Source organism: Panthera leo, chromosome B4, assembly GCF_018350215.1.
Source record: "Panthera leo isolate Ple1 chromosome B4, P.leo_Ple1_pat1.1, whole genome shotgun sequence".
Taxonomy (NCBI): domain Eukaryota; kingdom Metazoa; phylum Chordata; class Mammalia; order Carnivora; family Felidae; genus Panthera; species Panthera leo.
This window is the reverse complement of record NC_056685.1, coordinates 42280148-42295700: the sequence shown is the minus strand read 5'-3', so window position 1 is coordinate 42295700 and position 15553 is coordinate 42280148. Positions and strand designations below refer to the sequence as shown.

At 43.3% G+C, this 15553-nt stretch overlaps 1 protein-coding gene across 1 annotated transcript; it reads left to right on the top strand.

The window, feature by feature from the left end:
- The first annotated feature begins 4801 nt into the window (after nucleotides 1-4801).
- On the top strand, nucleotides 4802-9557 carry NANOG (Nanog homeobox). Its single transcript, XM_042948409.1, has 4 exons — nucleotides 4802-4952; nucleotides 7286-7551; nucleotides 8793-8879; nucleotides 9126-9557. The coding sequence occupies exons 1-4, from the start codon at nucleotides 4802-4804 to the stop codon at nucleotides 9555-9557; spliced, it is 936 nt and encodes a 311-aa protein (XP_042804343.1).
- Nucleotides 9558-15553: the final 5996 nt, after the last annotated feature.

The window sequence follows — 15553 nt, the reverse complement described above, 5'->3', positions numbered from 1 at the left end:
TAGGATAAAGATGTACATTTGAAGGTCAAAGGCATATAGAAGGTATTGAAAGTAATAAGACAGGATAAGATCACCACTATAGTGAGTCAAGATAGAAAAGAGGTTTGAGAACTAAGCTTTGGTACCCTCTAACCTTTAGATGAAAGGAGATGAGAAGAATCAGAAAGGAGACAGAGAGAGAACCATCAGGCCATTAGGTAGGACACCAACAGAGCATAAACTAAAGAAAGAAGATTTAAGTCAAAACTTACAGTTTCTTGGGGCGGCTGGGTGGCTCAGTCAGTTAGGAGTCCAACTTCGGCTCAGGTCATGATCTCTCAGCGCGTGAGTTTGAGCCCCCACCAGGTTCATTTCTGTCAGCCTGTCAGCACGAAGATCCTCGGTCCCCCTCTCCCTGCCCCTCCCCTGCTTGCATTCTCCCCAAAACAAATAAATATATTAAAAAAAATTTTTTTTGCTACCTGTGGTCACTTCATTACCTGTCAGGTCTCTTGTCCCTATTTTCCAATGACCCATTATCTTCTCTAAAATAATAATAATAATAATTCTTCCTAACCATCCATTATTTTTCTAAAATAATAATGATTCTTTGCCAAAAGTGTTCATTTTCTAGAATTCCCTCCCCTATTCTCTCAACAATTTTCCATCTCGGTTCAACGGAAAATCCTCCAAGAAGGTTTTGCGGATTCCCCTCCCCAACCACACCTTCTCTTGTTTGGGCCCCCTTAGCATCCAGTACATACATCATTTTTGGATTTATTTTTCTTTTCAATACTCATCCCAGGACATTTTTTTTTTCTTTCTTTCTTTCTTCTTTTTTTTTTTTTTTTTTTTTTTGGTCTGTTTTGATCTACTCTACTAAACTATTACCTCCTCAAAATTAAGATGATGTTTATTTCTTTTCTCTCTAGCACATGATAGGCACTCATGAATTATTAGTTGAATAAGAAGTAAATAAATACATACACTATGTCTGTATGTATGTAGGCAAGAAACAGTTACTTACTTATAGAATGGGTTTATTAGCCAGAGTGAAAGAACGTAAAGAGAAAATAGGAGCAGAAACATACGTGAGAATTAAGTGAAAAGAAAACAGGTGAATGCTTATCAGTTTGGATACATCCAAGTCAACTCAAATGGACAATGGGTGCAGGGTAAAAACAATGATGCATCAATAATAAATCCGACGATCCCGTCCGTGAGAAATTAATTCCATGTTTGATGTATACATTAAATTGAGGAGCAGTGAAGTCAATATTCATCCTCCTGATGATTGTCACTTCCTCTTTTTCGTGACAGGTCAGCAAAAATCTGGTGCAAAGTTGGGACACCTGTGCTCTGAAAGGATTACGTCACCCAACGTGCGTTTCCTAACTTTAAAGTGAGGAATAAATCTTGTCTGAAAAATACTTTTCATTTTTAGCTTTTTTTCAGCTCTTTCCCAGAGGGCGGTCCTAGGAAAACAAAACCTAAAATCACTTTTTGCATTTGCAGCCCTGGACTCTAGCGCATTGTAACACACCCCTCCTCCACCCACGCAGCCCACCCCAACAATTCCTAGGTCTCCAACACCTACCTGAGCATGCTCAACCTTATTCAAATTGCTTTCCTGGGCAAAGAATGTAGTTAAGTTTGCCTTCTAGCTACCAGCCCCCTTCCCTTTGGTCTTTCTCTCCGGAGGCTCCGACCCTAGATACAATAAGACACAGATGGGGGAGGGGTGACTTCAGCCCAGGCTTTCATGCAAAGATTCCAGTCAGCAAAGAACAAAGCTTCTGGTACCTGCAGTTTAGAGAGCTGTGGGCAAAGTAAGGCGTCTGGTGGCCTTGACTGCACTCATTTACCAACTGTGCGAATTGAGAGGCAGGAAGTCAAGTTTTCCGCGTCTTTTTTTTTTTTTTTTAAATTTTTTTTAACCTTTATTTATTTTTGAGACAGAGAGAGACAGAGCATGAACCGGGGAGGGTCAGAGAGAGGGAGACACAGAATCTGAAACAGGCTCCAGACTCTGAGCTGTCAGCACAGAGCCCGACGCGGGGCTCGAACTCATGGACCACAGGCTCAACCGACTGAGCCACCCAGGCGCCCCTTCCGCGTCTTAATTTACTTTTCTCCCGGTTTTATTGAGATGTAATTGACATTTGACATTGTATTAGTTTAAGGCGCACAGCATAATGAACTGATGTACGATATGTTGCAAAATGATTACCACAATAAGTTTAGTACACATCCAACATTACATTCCCTTGATTAAAACAAATCATATTCTATGGGGCCACCTGGGTGGCTTAATCGGTTAAGCATCCAACTTCGGCTCAGGTCATGATCTCACAGTTCATGAGTTTGAGCCACATTGGGCTCTGTGCTGACAGCTCAGAGCCTGGAGCCTGCTTCGGATTCTGTGTCTCCCTGTCTCTCTGCCCTTCCCCACTCATGCTGTGTCTCTCAAAGATAAATAAAAAAACATTTTAAAAAGTATAAAAAATCATATTCTATTTGTAATGAGACAGAGACTGTCTGCCTGAGCACACTGTATTTCCACCCATCTTTTCCTTGATGTTCCTATTTGTATTCTTTTCCCCTCCAGCAGGACGGTCTGAGAAGACGAAGAAAAGATTACATAGAATTTATCTCCATGCTTTGGTCCCAGCAGTACTCCTATGCTCACGAATTGGCATCCTCAAGTTATGAGCAAAACTCTCTTTGCGTGGAAGCAAAGCCAGCAGCTCTAGGTGGAGACCCAAGTAGCAGAGAATGTGACAGGTGTAATCAGCTTGCAGCTCAGAAAAATACGTAATTGGAATTTGCTAAGGGTTTACTTTTAGGGGTGGGAGATTGGAAAAGAGGAAGAAATGTTAGGCTTCGCCAATATTAATGTTTTTAATGTCTATTTTTATTTTTGAGAGAGAGAGAGAGAGAGACAGAGCATTTGTGGGGGAGGGTCAGAGAGAGAGGGAGACACAGAATCTGAAGCAGGCTCCAGGCTCCAAACTGTCAGCACAGAGCCTGACGCGGGGCTTGAATTCATGAACCTTGAGATCTTGACCTGAGCCAGTTGGAAGCTTAGCCAACTGAGCCACCCAGGTGCCTCAGGTTTCTCTAATATTGAATTCAGGAGTAGGGAGGAGAATTGAAAGCTGCAGACTGTAATCTTTGTCTATAAATATGTACTGCTAAAACCGAACCCTAAAAACTGCTCCTTTGGAAAACTGACTGAAAATAAAAAAAATAATTGAAGCCGGGGATGGAGTAGGATTGCAGGACATGACAGAATTGCCGGGCCAGGGAAGGAAAAGCTAACGTAAAAAAGAGCCAGAGAAGAAAAGAGAGGCCGACTTCGGCTTAGGTCATGATCTCCCGGTTCAGGAGTTCGAGCCCCGCGTCAGGCTCTGTGCTGACAGCTCAGAACCTGGAGCCTGCTTTGGATTCTGTGTCTCCCTCTGTCTCTGCCCCTTCCCTGCTCACGCTCTGTCTCTCTCTATATCGCAAAGATAAATAAACATTAAAAAAAAAAAAAAAAAAGAAGAGACGGGAGGTCCAACACAGATTCTAAAAGAAACTTGTCGCAAATGTGTTGGCAAATCCATTCACAGGAATATCATTTGCTTGGAGGATGTTCTTCTCTACCTTCCTCTTTTCAGTTGGGTCGGTTTACAGGTCAATAAATTTCATTATTTTAGATCTAGGAACGTCCCAGGTGAAATAAGAAAGGACTGCTCTCAATCTATCATGTTGTTCGCTGCATTAAAATAATAAACACAACAAAAAGGTAATTTCAAACTTGGAGCTCATGAGCATAGGATAAAGACAGAATTCCTATTAATAGCCCCCATTTGTAGATCACTGAGTGTCAAATATTATGAGGATTTAGCACTTTATTTCCTCTAATTTTTATAGCAACACAGACAAGGTACAGATGAGGAAACCGAGTCAAGATTCTATCCAGCCACGCATGTCTAAAAACTACTGAAAATTTTTCCATACTGGTGGCAAATGCATAATTACCTACCAGGCACCAAAGTCAGCTACAGATCAGCAGGCTACAGGTCCCCTCCTCTGGCTTTTGTTAAAGGAGACAACAGTCCTGGGGCAAAGACAAGCCTGTCTCTCCAAAGCTAAAAAACAAGAAGAGGGAGTTGAAAACAAGTACTATTTTTAACATCCACTGACGCCTTAGCAACATACAATGTGTGTCTTATTGTGACCTTAGGGGGACTCAGGAGGAAAATAGAGCTACGTGGTTGGAGCTTCTGCCATAACCAGCTCGATGTTGAGACCCTACGGGGCCTTAGATCAAGATATTAACTGCCCGAGTGGAAGATTCAGTCGTCTGAGGTGCCTCAAGTGCATCTTTGATTTTAAAAGACGGAAACGTGGTGAACCCAGAAATATTTAATTGCCGGTTTTACTTTTGCTCCTAGGTCCTGTGGCCCCAGTTTTCCCGTTCCCCACCCAGTCTGGACTACCCGGCAGCTACCTTTTGCATGACAATGGCCTTGGTGAGACTGGCAGACAGGATTAACTGAGAATTCACGAGGGTGTGTGTGGGCGTGGGGCTGCCGGGAGGGGCGGGTCTAAGGATGGGCGAACTTTCCTTATAAATCTAGAGACTCCAGAATCTTCACCTTTTACTAAATTGGGTTGGTTGGCGCTTGGCCCTTTCGGTGGTGACGCCACTGCATCCTGTCTTTCTGATACTCTTACATCTGGAGATCTTCAGATTTCTCTTTTAAGTTCTTCCACCTAGACACGTAAGCCTGCATCTCCCTCTTTTTTTTCTCTCTTCCCTCAACTCAGCAACATGAATACGGATCCAGCTCAGCTCCAATGCCCGCCTTGCCCCGAAGCGCCCGATTCTAGGGACTCTTCTCCAGTGCCTGAGATTGATGGGCCTGAAGAAAATTATGCACCCTTGCAAATGTCATCTGCTGAGACCCCCCACACGGAGACCGGTAAGAGAAAATTAATCCTTGAAAGGCTGATTTCCTTGAGGGAGAGTGAAATCTGAGGAGGGGAAGGGTCATTCGTTTCCCTCGTGAGCAATTACAGCCCATTAATGAAAGCAGGTGTCCTCTATTAAGCCTCTGGACACCTGTCCCAATTGTAACTTGGTGGGTGCGTGCCCTTGCACCCAGGTCCCAGGTGTCAGGTAAGCGACAAGGGCCGCAGGACGCTGGCATTTCAATGGCTGACTGGGTAAGTGAGGCATTAGGTGCATAGGCCCTGTGGAAACACAAATGTGTTGTGAAAAATGAGTTGATATATACATCTTAACAGACTGGGTGCTGAGCACATAGTAACAGTAAATGTTACTATTAAGTCAGAAGTGCTAACATCACAGCTAGGCGTAGGGGATGCCGTGAGCATCACCTTTTTGATTTGTCGGGTTTTCAAGGAGTTCCAGAAATGGCGTGGCTAATTATGAATCGCACCTTGTTGAAAAGTTCTACCTTCGTACAACAGCGGCAGTGGCTCTCCTGCCTCTTTGGTTCTGTGGGTGGTAATTGGGGCAGCTCCGAATTTCTGAGAGCCTGCTATGCTCAAGTCTCCTATATCCTGAGGAAATGTCCACCCCATTTTATGGTAGAGGATCCCAGAAGGTTTAACCTGCTGACATTCAGGGGCGAGAGCCCAAATTTGAAACTCAGGTTGGCTTCTACATGGTAACCGCAGGCGTGGGGGATGATCAGTTTGCTGTAAAGTCCGCACCGCTTTTTTGTGAATCAATTCGGCAGTAATTGTTAAAAATGAAAACGTAAACGAATGTTTACCCAAGAAAAACCACTTTTAAGATTCATGGTAAAAATAATCGTTTAAACATTGTTTACATGATTCCCTCTAAAACCAAGCTGCTGGAGAAGGACTAAGAAACTGCTTTATTGGATTGTTGGATTTTAATGTTCCCGGTTTTCCTAAACTTCATGTCGATGCCCTTTTATAATTCCGAACATTGAAAATACAGCGCTGGATTGTGAGAAATGGCTCGGGAATGAGCAAGTGGGCGTGTCCTCCTTAGCAAGCCAAGTGCAAGTTTATAGAGACCGGTTTTTTTTAGGAGATGCCCCCACTGAAGTCCTTGGTCTCGCCCACTTAACAAGAAGCACAAGATTGTGAATTTTTGCCTCGTAAAGGCTGTCTCTTTATTCCATGACTAGGGTAGAAATTAAAGAGTTTAAACGGCTACTAAATCTAGGCAATATAATATTTGTTAGTTTTTTTGGAGGGGAGGAAGCACGCACGCGAGCGGGGGCGGGGGGTGGGGCTGGGCAGACAGAGATGGAGACAAATGGTCCAAAGCGGACTCTGCTGACCGCAGAGAGCCCAATGCGGGCCGCTCGAACTCACCAACCCGGAGATCAAGACCGGAGCTGAAGTCAGACACTTAACCGACTTGAGCCACCCAGGCGCCCCTAAACTGTGGATTTTAAAGGGTCCCCAGAAACTGATCCTACAGTATTAAGTATGATGTAAGGGATGATTAACTTTACAAAAGGAAGTTAGGAAGGGACATGATAGGGGCGGGAGGGGACTCCAGTGATCATTCCCACTTTTCTGAACAGTCACAGCATGGACTCTTGAGCATCGATTTGCAGTAGAAAGCTTTTGTCAACGAGGTTTGAGGAGCACCTGGCTGGCTCAGTCAGTGGAGCATGTGACTCTTGATCTCAAGGTTGTGAGTTCCAGCCCCATGTTGGCCATAGGGATTACTTAAAAATAAAATCTTGGGCCACCTGGGTGGCTGAGTTGGTTAAGTGTCCCATTTCGGTTCAGTTCCTGAATTGCCCCCACCCCCCCCACCCCCCCCACCCCCCCCACCCCCCCACCCCCCCCCACCCCCCACCCCCCGCCTCCCCACCCTGTGTTGGGCTCCCGCAGAGCCCACTTGGGATCCTTGTCCTCTTTTTCTGCTCCTCCCCCGCTCTCTCTCCCAAATGCGCATGCTCTGCTCTGTCAAAAATAAACAAACATTAAAAAATAAAGTCTTTAAAAAAAAAAAAAGTTGAGTCCCACTCTGCTTCCCAACTAGTAAGCCATTGGCCATGTCCCTTGGTTGTAAGATGGCAGCGACTGGTAAGTTATTGGATTGGCCTCCTACAAAGATCAGCGAAGTGTTCGGGGGTCACTCCTATTTCTTGAGTTGAAATGACCACCATTATCACCTCTATGTTTTTACCTACTACCTGAGGTTGAGGGCTCTCAAAAAATGCTTTGACAACCATAGGTTTGCGAATGTAATTTGCTATTTGAAAGGTTTTAGAGAAAAGTGTTGTTTTATTCCCAACAGTCTCTCCTCTTCCTTCCTGCATGGATCTACTTGTTCAGGACAGCCCTGATTCTTCCACCAGCCCCAGAGTAAAAGTGCTGCCCACTTCTGCAGAGGAGATCACCGCGAAGAAGGACGATCCAGCTCAGGGCAAGAAACAGAAGATCAGAACCGTCTTCTCTCAGACCCAGCTATATGTACTCAATGATAGATTTCAGAGACAGAAATACCTCAGTCTCCAGCAGATGCAAGAACTTTCCAACATTCTGAACCTTAGCTATAAGCAGGTAGAGTTTGCCTACTTGTTCTTGCAGTGCGAAATAAAAAACCCAATTTGCAGATGAGCATTTCCTAACATCTGTGTGTGCATCTTGTAGGCTTAGGTACCGCCTACAGATAATTTTCATATGAGAGTAGGATCTTTGCAATGTTTCGTGACCATTTTTTTTTTTTAATTTTTTTTTTTTAACGTTCATTTATTTTTGAGACAGAGCATGAACGGGGGAGGGTCAGAGAGAGGGAGACACAGAATCTGAAACAGGCTCCAGGCTCTGAGCTGTCAGCACAGAGCCCGACGCGGGGCTCGAACTCACGAGCTGCGAGATCATGACCTGAGCCGAAGTCGGCCGCTCAACCTACTGAGCCACCCAGGCGCCCCCCGTGACCATTTTTTTTAACGTTGTAATGTGTTAATATGCCATGGTGTATTTAACCACTTTTCCCTGTTGCGCAAGCCAAAATCGTGAAAATGTTGCCAATTTTTCCTTAATCAAAGGAGATGCATGTATTCCCATCTTCCAGGTTAGGAGAGTCCCTAACCAACACTGCTCCTCATTAAAATAAAACTGGAATCTCTTGTTTGTGTGCATTTCATTACTAGCGAGGTTAATCATTTTCCATATTCTTGCACATTTTGCAGTCAGACAGATACTGTATGGTTTTCTGTCACTGGTGCCATACTTAGTCTAAGTATATAAATACTTCTGGTCCTCCTTAATGTCATTTTCTACCTTATACTTATTTGTAATCACCTGGAAATTTAAGCTTCTTGGATGCTTAAATAGATTTGATATTTTCCAAATAGTTGTCCTTGTGGTATATTTCATATTTCTTGAGTTGAAATGACCACCATTATCATGTTAAATGGAAGTGTGCTTATGGGGGAGCCTTCTTTATTGCAGACAAAGTACCTTTAGCTGACTACTGGCGTGGGTAAACTATGAAAAGGGAGATAGGTAGACATTTAATGTGAACATTCTAGAATAGATATGCAGTGGTTTTTCTCAAACTGGTTAGGTTTATTAAAAAGCAGCCAACTGACTTGAGGGGCTGTGACACTCATTCATAGAAAATGGTTTCAAGATTTCAGAAAGTACTCTAGAAGTTTCAGTTTCCTGAGCTTTAAATAGTTGTAGTTGCGGAGGGGGGGGGGGGAGGAGAATTGTTAACAATATTCTTTGATCCCTAGTACATCCACATTACTGGTGTTTTATGTTTTCCTGTTTTCCTGTCACCTTTTTCTTTGTAGGTTAAGACCTGGTTCCAGAACCAGAGAATGAAATGTAAGAGGTGGCAAAAAAACAACTGGCCAAAGAATAACAACACTGTGACTCAGGTAACAGGAAACGTATTTTCCTCCTTTTTTTTTTTTTTCAAGTAGGCTCCATGCCCAGCGTGGGGCTTGAACTCACGACCCTGAGATCAAGAGTAGCATGCTCTACTGACTGAGCCAGCCAGGCATGCCTCTGTTTTCTTTTCCATGGCTTTTTCGTTTTGGTCCTTGCTAATGTGTTAGAACCCCAGCTGCAGACCATCCTGATTTTCTTTCTAGCCTTTCAGTTGATCTACCGTTCTCTTTCAGAACAGCTCTGCAAATCCAGAATACCCAGGCTTCTATTCCTATCACCAGGGATACCTGATGAACACTTCCGGAAACCTTCCAATATGGGGCAACCAGACCTGGAACAGCCAGTCGTGGAGCAACCAGACCTGGAACAGCCAGTCATGGAGCAACCAGACTTGGAACAGTCAGTCGTGGAGCAACCAGACCTGGAACAGTCAGACCTGGTGCCCCCAAGCCTGGAATGGCCAGGCCTGGAACAGTCAGCTGCACGACTGTGGAGAGGAATCCCCGCAGCCCCAGATACAGTTACAGCAAAATTCTGTCAGCGATTTGCAGTCCATCTTAGAAACGACTGGGGAAAGCCACAGTGTAATACAGCAAACGGCTAAGTATTTTAGTGCCCAGCAAATAATGGATTTATTCCCAAACTACCCTGAACATACAGCCTGAAGTCGCGTGACCATGAGTGTATTAATCCGTCTCCATTTGGGCGATGGCTGTATTACTTCTAGGATTTGTCTGCCTTGATAATTCAGTTTTTCATTATGTTTATTCTGTCCATCAAGGGGGAACGGCAGGAGTCTCATCAAAGAGGATTCCGTAGCTTTGGCTGCTTTGAACAACATGCAGAAATATGTTTCTGGCTCTAGATAACTAGATACAATACTAATTTGTATATCTTTAGGCTCCAGAATTTAACCACAAGAATAGGAAGTAAAAATACAAAGATGTGATGAAGGATTATTTGTATTTTCTGAGATAGTGAGGCTTAACAACCTCAATTGTTAATGGTGGAGGGTTAAGTTATAATGTGCGTCGTTGATTTCCTCTGCCCCCTGTGCTGGTTTAACTACAACTCCTGACGTGTTCGTTATTCCAGTATTTGTAGAAAGCTGTTTTTATATTTTAATGTGTCGTGATGATAGGACCAGTTTGGCTAGTGGTTTATGATAGATTTAAGTACAAATAAATACCCACTTTATCTTTTAGTTGTCTCTACCCTGATTTCACCAGTAGCTCAGTGACTAAAAAACTTGACTAAACACGGGTCTTTATTAGAGTCTTTTGATGTGGGAAGGACCAATTAACTGAAATCTCTTTAAGATACTGCTAAGAGGCTGCTCTTAGAAAGGGACAAAAGTAAAGGGACAAAAAAAAAGAGTAAGGAAAAGATAGCTAAGTATACAAAGCTAGGTGACTGGTTAATTAAATCTCAACAAACTTTTTTCCTCCTTGTGTGTGTAATAATATTGAAACAATAAAATTTGTGGTTCTTGGGAGTTAAAGACGAGTGCCCCATCTGGAAGATTAGAAGCAGAAAAGTGATAAACAGAGCTCTTAGGTTTGTAAAGAGGCTTAAATAAAGGGCAGCCAGGGAATAGGTAATAATGGAAGGTAGAGAAGACTGGAGAAGGAGGGGAAAAGGTCAACCAATTGGAATCTCACCCTGTAACTCACACCAGGGATGTGTCCACTCTTCTCTACAATTGTACTGTGCCAGAAGGCACTGTGTGGAAATAAGCTTTTTTAAAACATTTTAATGCCAGCTTTTATTTAAAAAGGGACTTAAGTTTATAGACAAGCTACAAAGCACAATATCAATGTTTTAGAACATCCAACTCTTGGTTTTGGCTCAGGTCCAGACCTCTCCGGTTTCTGAGTTTGGGCCCCGCGTTGGGCTTCCTGCTGGCGGTGCGGAGCCTGCTTGGGATGCTCCTGTCTTTCTGCCCCTCCCCTTTCTCTCTCTCTTAAAATAATCTTTTAAAAAATAAAGTATAGGAGCGCCCGGGTGGCTCACTCATTGAGCGCCGACTTCAACTCAGGTCATGATCTCACAGCTCGTGAGTTCGAGCCCCGCATCGGGCTCTGTGCTGACAGCTCAGAGCCTGGAGCCTGTTCGGATTCTGTGTCTCCCTCTCTCTCTGTCCCAACCCACTCGCATTCTGTCTCTGTCTCTCTCAAAAATAAATATTAAGGGGCGCCTGGGTGGCTCAGTCGGTTAAGCCTCCGACTTCAGCTCAGGTCACGATCGATCTCACAATCCGTGAGTTCGAGCCCCGCGTCGGGCTCTGGGCTGATGGCTCAGAGCCTGGAGCCTGCTTCCGATTCTGTGTCTCCCTCTCTCTCTCTGACCCTCCCCCGTTCATACTCTGTCTCTGTCTGTCTCAAAAATAAATAAACGTTAAAAAAAAAAAATTAAAAAAAAATAAAATAAACATTAAAAAAATTTTAAAAAATAAAGTATAGGGGCACCTGGGTGGTACAGTTGATAAGGTCTCCGACTCTTGATTTCAGCTCAGGTCATGATTTCGTGGTTCATGACTTCGAGCCTCGAACTGTGCTCTGCTTGGGATTCTGTCTTTCCTTTCTGCCCCTCCCCTGCTGGTGCACACGCTCTCTCTCTCTCAAAATAAAAACTTAAAGTAAATCTACAAATATATTAGTGTTAACATAAACTGGATCAGAGACATGTTTAAATTCTGAGGCTAGGGGCGCCTGGGTGGCGCAGTCGGTTAAGCGGCCGACTTCAGCCAGGTCACGATCTCGCGGTCCGTGAGTTCGAGCCCCGCATCGGGCTCTGGGCTGATGGCTCGGAGCCTGCAGCCTGTTTCCGATTCTGTGTCTCCCTCTCTCTCTGCCCCTCCCCCGTTCATGCTCTGTCTCTCTCTGTCCCAAAAATAAATTAAAAACGTTGAAAAAAAAAGTTTAAAAAAAAAAAAAAAAAATTCTGAGGCTAGTTGGGAATACTTTTTTCCTAGGTAAATTATGTTTTCCCCTTAGAAGAAGCAGAGTAGGCATCTATGAACTATACTAATAGTTCTTTTTACTATCCTTTTCCATCCCAGTTCACCCCGAATTGATCTGAATCAGAGCACTTTTAATCACCACTGCCTTCTTGCTCCATGGCAACATCTACTTTCTGAAGCAGACACAGAGACCGGTCCACTAGGCAGTTTTCCTGGTCATTTCCCTCACGGTTTCCCTAATTTTCCAATGTTGCTCTGGGACCATCCAAATTCTCTAGACATTTGACAAATGACATCAGGGGTAATTTCTGCCTATACCTAAGTACAACACAATATTCTTTTAAAAGTTGTCAGATAGTTGAATTTTGTGCCAAGCACGTTATGAACTGAGTAAATCATGAAAACAAAGCATTGACTGAACAATTAAAATAGTACATGAAATCTCTAAATCCCTACTATTTTCATTTTGTTATTCAAGCAAATTTGAATATGACTTGTTTTTTTAATGTTTACTTTTGAGAGACAGCACAAGTTGGGGAAGTGGCAGAAAGAGAGGCAGATAGGATCTGAAGCAGGTTTTGTGCCCACAGCGGAGAGCCCAATGGGGTGCTTGAACTCACAAACTGAGATCCTGACCTGAGCCAAACTGAGCCACCCAGATGCCCCCCGACCCCCCCCCCCCCCAGTATGACTTTTTACAAATGTGATTTCACTGTTCTGCCACCTGGCCTTTTCATTTAAGTGTATTGAGTGAAGGAAAAATTCTTTTTTAAGAGATTAGAGCGTTTTAAGATATGTCACTAGGGAGCCTGGCTGGCTCAGTCAGTGGAGCGGATAACCCTTGACTCAGGTTCCTGAGTTCAAACCATGTTGGGTGTAGGGCTTACTTTAAAAAAAAAAAAGGGAGGGGCGCCTGGGTGGCTCAGTCGGTTGAGCGTCCGACTTCGGCTCAGGTCATGATCTCACAGTCTGTGAGTTCAAGCCCCGCATCAGGCTCTGTGCTGATGGCTCAGAGCCTGGAGCCTGCTTCCGATTCTGTGTCTCCTTCTCTCTCTGCCCCTTCCCTGCTCATGCTCTGTCTCTCTCTGTCTCAAAAATAAATAAAAACATTAAGAAAAAAAAAAAATTTTTTTTAAATAAAAAAAAAAAAAAAGGGAGGCCCCTAGGTGGCTCCTTTAAGGATTGGACTTTGGCTCAGGTCATGATCTCCCGGTTGGTGAGTTTGAGCCCGGCATTGGGCTCTCTGCTGTCAGCGTGGAGCCTGCTTCGGATACTCCGTCCCCCCCACCCCACCCCTCCCCCCATTCTCTCTCTTTCTCAAAAATAGATAAATAAACTTTAAAAAAAAGATAATATGTCACTAACATTTTTATGAAATCCTTTGCTCTAAAACTAAATGCACATAACGAATTGCCAACACATATGAGGAAATACTAAATGGTGGACCAGAACTTAGGACCTTGGGAAAATAGCTAGTACAAAGTGACAGTCTTTTTTTTTTTTTTTTTAATTTTTTAAAATTTTATTTTTGGGGAGAGACAGCACAAGTGGGGGAGGGGCGGAGACAGAAGGAGACAGAATCCAAAGCAGGCTCCAAACCCTGGAGCTGTCAGCACAGAGCTCAGAGTTCAAACTCCCAGACTGCAAGATCATGACCTGAGCCAAAGTCGGACACTCAACCAACTGAGCCACCCAGGCCCCGCAAAGTCTTCAGAAACTCCAGTTAGCTCTCTAGTACTGAACATTGTCATGTAACAGATGTTTTTACACCCTTGATCGCTGCTTGTTTCTGCTTTGGACTAAGTTCAGCTATAAGACATTGGGAATAGGCAAGGGAATGGCTAAGAATTAAAGATTTAGAGTGGCAGAACACCTGTTACATTTAAAACATGGTTCTGAAAATGAAGGGGAAAAGAAGGATTGAAAGAAAAGAAGGAAAAAAGAATTTCTGGTGTTTAGCGTTTTCTTTTGGGGATTAGCCATTTTGGAAATGCCAGTCACCTCCTGTGTCTTCAAACAGGCACCTGTCAGGGTAAAGACAAAACACCTCAGGGAACCCCACTATCATCAGGGAACCAGAGTCTGGGTTTATTTTTTTTAAGAGATTGGGCCTCTCCCCACCCTCCCCACCCCAGTACAGAAAGGTGTTTTTATCAAAGCACAGGACGCCTACAGGCAGAAAGAAGCTGCCTGGACCTTTTTGACTGCAAAACTAAAACGTGCTATGGAGAACAAATTTAAATAATAGAGAAATGAACAATAAATCAAATCTAGTAAGCACAGTTTAATTTCTACAGGTATTTTAGTATATGTCATATGGATGGTCTTTTTTTTTTTTAATTTTTTTTTTAACATTTATTTATTTTTGAGACAGAGAGAGAGCATGAACAGGGGAGGGTCAGAGAAAGAGGGACACACAGAATCTGAAACAGGCTCAGGCTCTGAGCTGTCAGCACAGAGCCGGACGCGGGGCTTGAACGCATGGACCGTGAGATCATAACCTGAGCCCAAGTCGGACGCTTAACCAACTGAGCCACCCAGGTGCCCCTGGATGGTCTTTTTCATAAATGTTTTCATTTTTGAGAGAGTGTGCACATGCGCGCACGAGAGAGGGGGAGGGGCAGAGAGAGGCTCCAAAGAGGGCGCTGCACGGACAGCAGAGAGCCCGATGCAGGACTAGAGCTCACAATCTGTGAGATCGGGACCTGAGCCAAAGTCAGATGCTTAGCCAACTGAGCCACCCAGGCACCCCCTGGGTGATTTTATGCGAATTTTTTTATATATTGTAACAGGGTCATACCATACATTCTCTTCTGAGAGGTGTTTTTTTTTTTTTTTGCTCCACTTAGCATTATATCTTCAACCTCTTTGCATGTCAGAATTTAGAGGTATATATCTATTTGGAAGAATCCTAAAAATCGATAATTACATTATTTAAAATTTATTTATTTAAGTAATCTCTACACACAAGGTGGGGCTCCAAACTCAACGACCCAAAATCGAGTCGCATGTTCTTTCAAGTGAGCCAGCCAACCACTCCTATAGTTGCATTCTTAAAAAAGATTTCCTATTTTCCTGAAATGTATCAGCCAAGGTTGAGATGGTCTCCTTCTTGAATATTCTCTTTAACAACATTTCTGACGGGAAGAACATCAGGGTGAAGTTCAGGTCATTGAACTACAGGGAAATATTAAGTTTGGGGGCTCTTTCTTACATCTCAGTGTGACTTTGTCATTCCCTTAAAAAAAATAAAAGCTATTTGTACAATATTAAGAGAAGATCATTACATAAAGTTAACTTTCAACATCACTGTTAACTTTGATATTATCTTTCCAGACATTTCCATGTGTACACGTGACACACAATAGAATTATAACCTATTTTTCCTATCCTATATGGAATACCATCAAGCATTTTGTTCTGTAACTTGCTTTTTCTACTTAAAAGTATATCCTGGGGTGGCCGGGGGTGGAGGGGAGCGGTAGCAGCTGGCTGGTTCAGTCAGGAGAGCCTATGACACTTGATTTCTAGGACTGTGAGTCCCGAGTCAACGTTGGGCATAGAGCTTATTTTAAAATAAGTGAAATTAAAATTAAATAAAAAGGATTGTGCTCATGAACATAGAAAAATGAATGTTTTTATTTATTCTCTCTCTCTCTTTCTCTCTCTCTCTTTTTTTTTTTTTTTTTTTTTTAGTAA

Bases quoted from the DNA above. Each gene is read 5' to 3' on its own strand.
- NANOG (XM_042948409.1), top strand. From the start codon at position 4,802: ATGAATACGGATCCAGCTCAGCTCCAATGCCCGCCTTGCCCCGAAGCG. The intron at 4,953-7,285 runs GTAAGAGAAAAT...TATTCCCAACAG, and splicing joins GACCCCCCACACGGAGACCG to TCTCTCCTCTTCCTTCCTGC. The intron at 7,552-8,792 runs GTAGAGTTTGCC...TTTTCTTTGTAG, and splicing joins TGAACCTTAGCTATAAGCAG to GTTAAGACCTGGTTCCAGAA.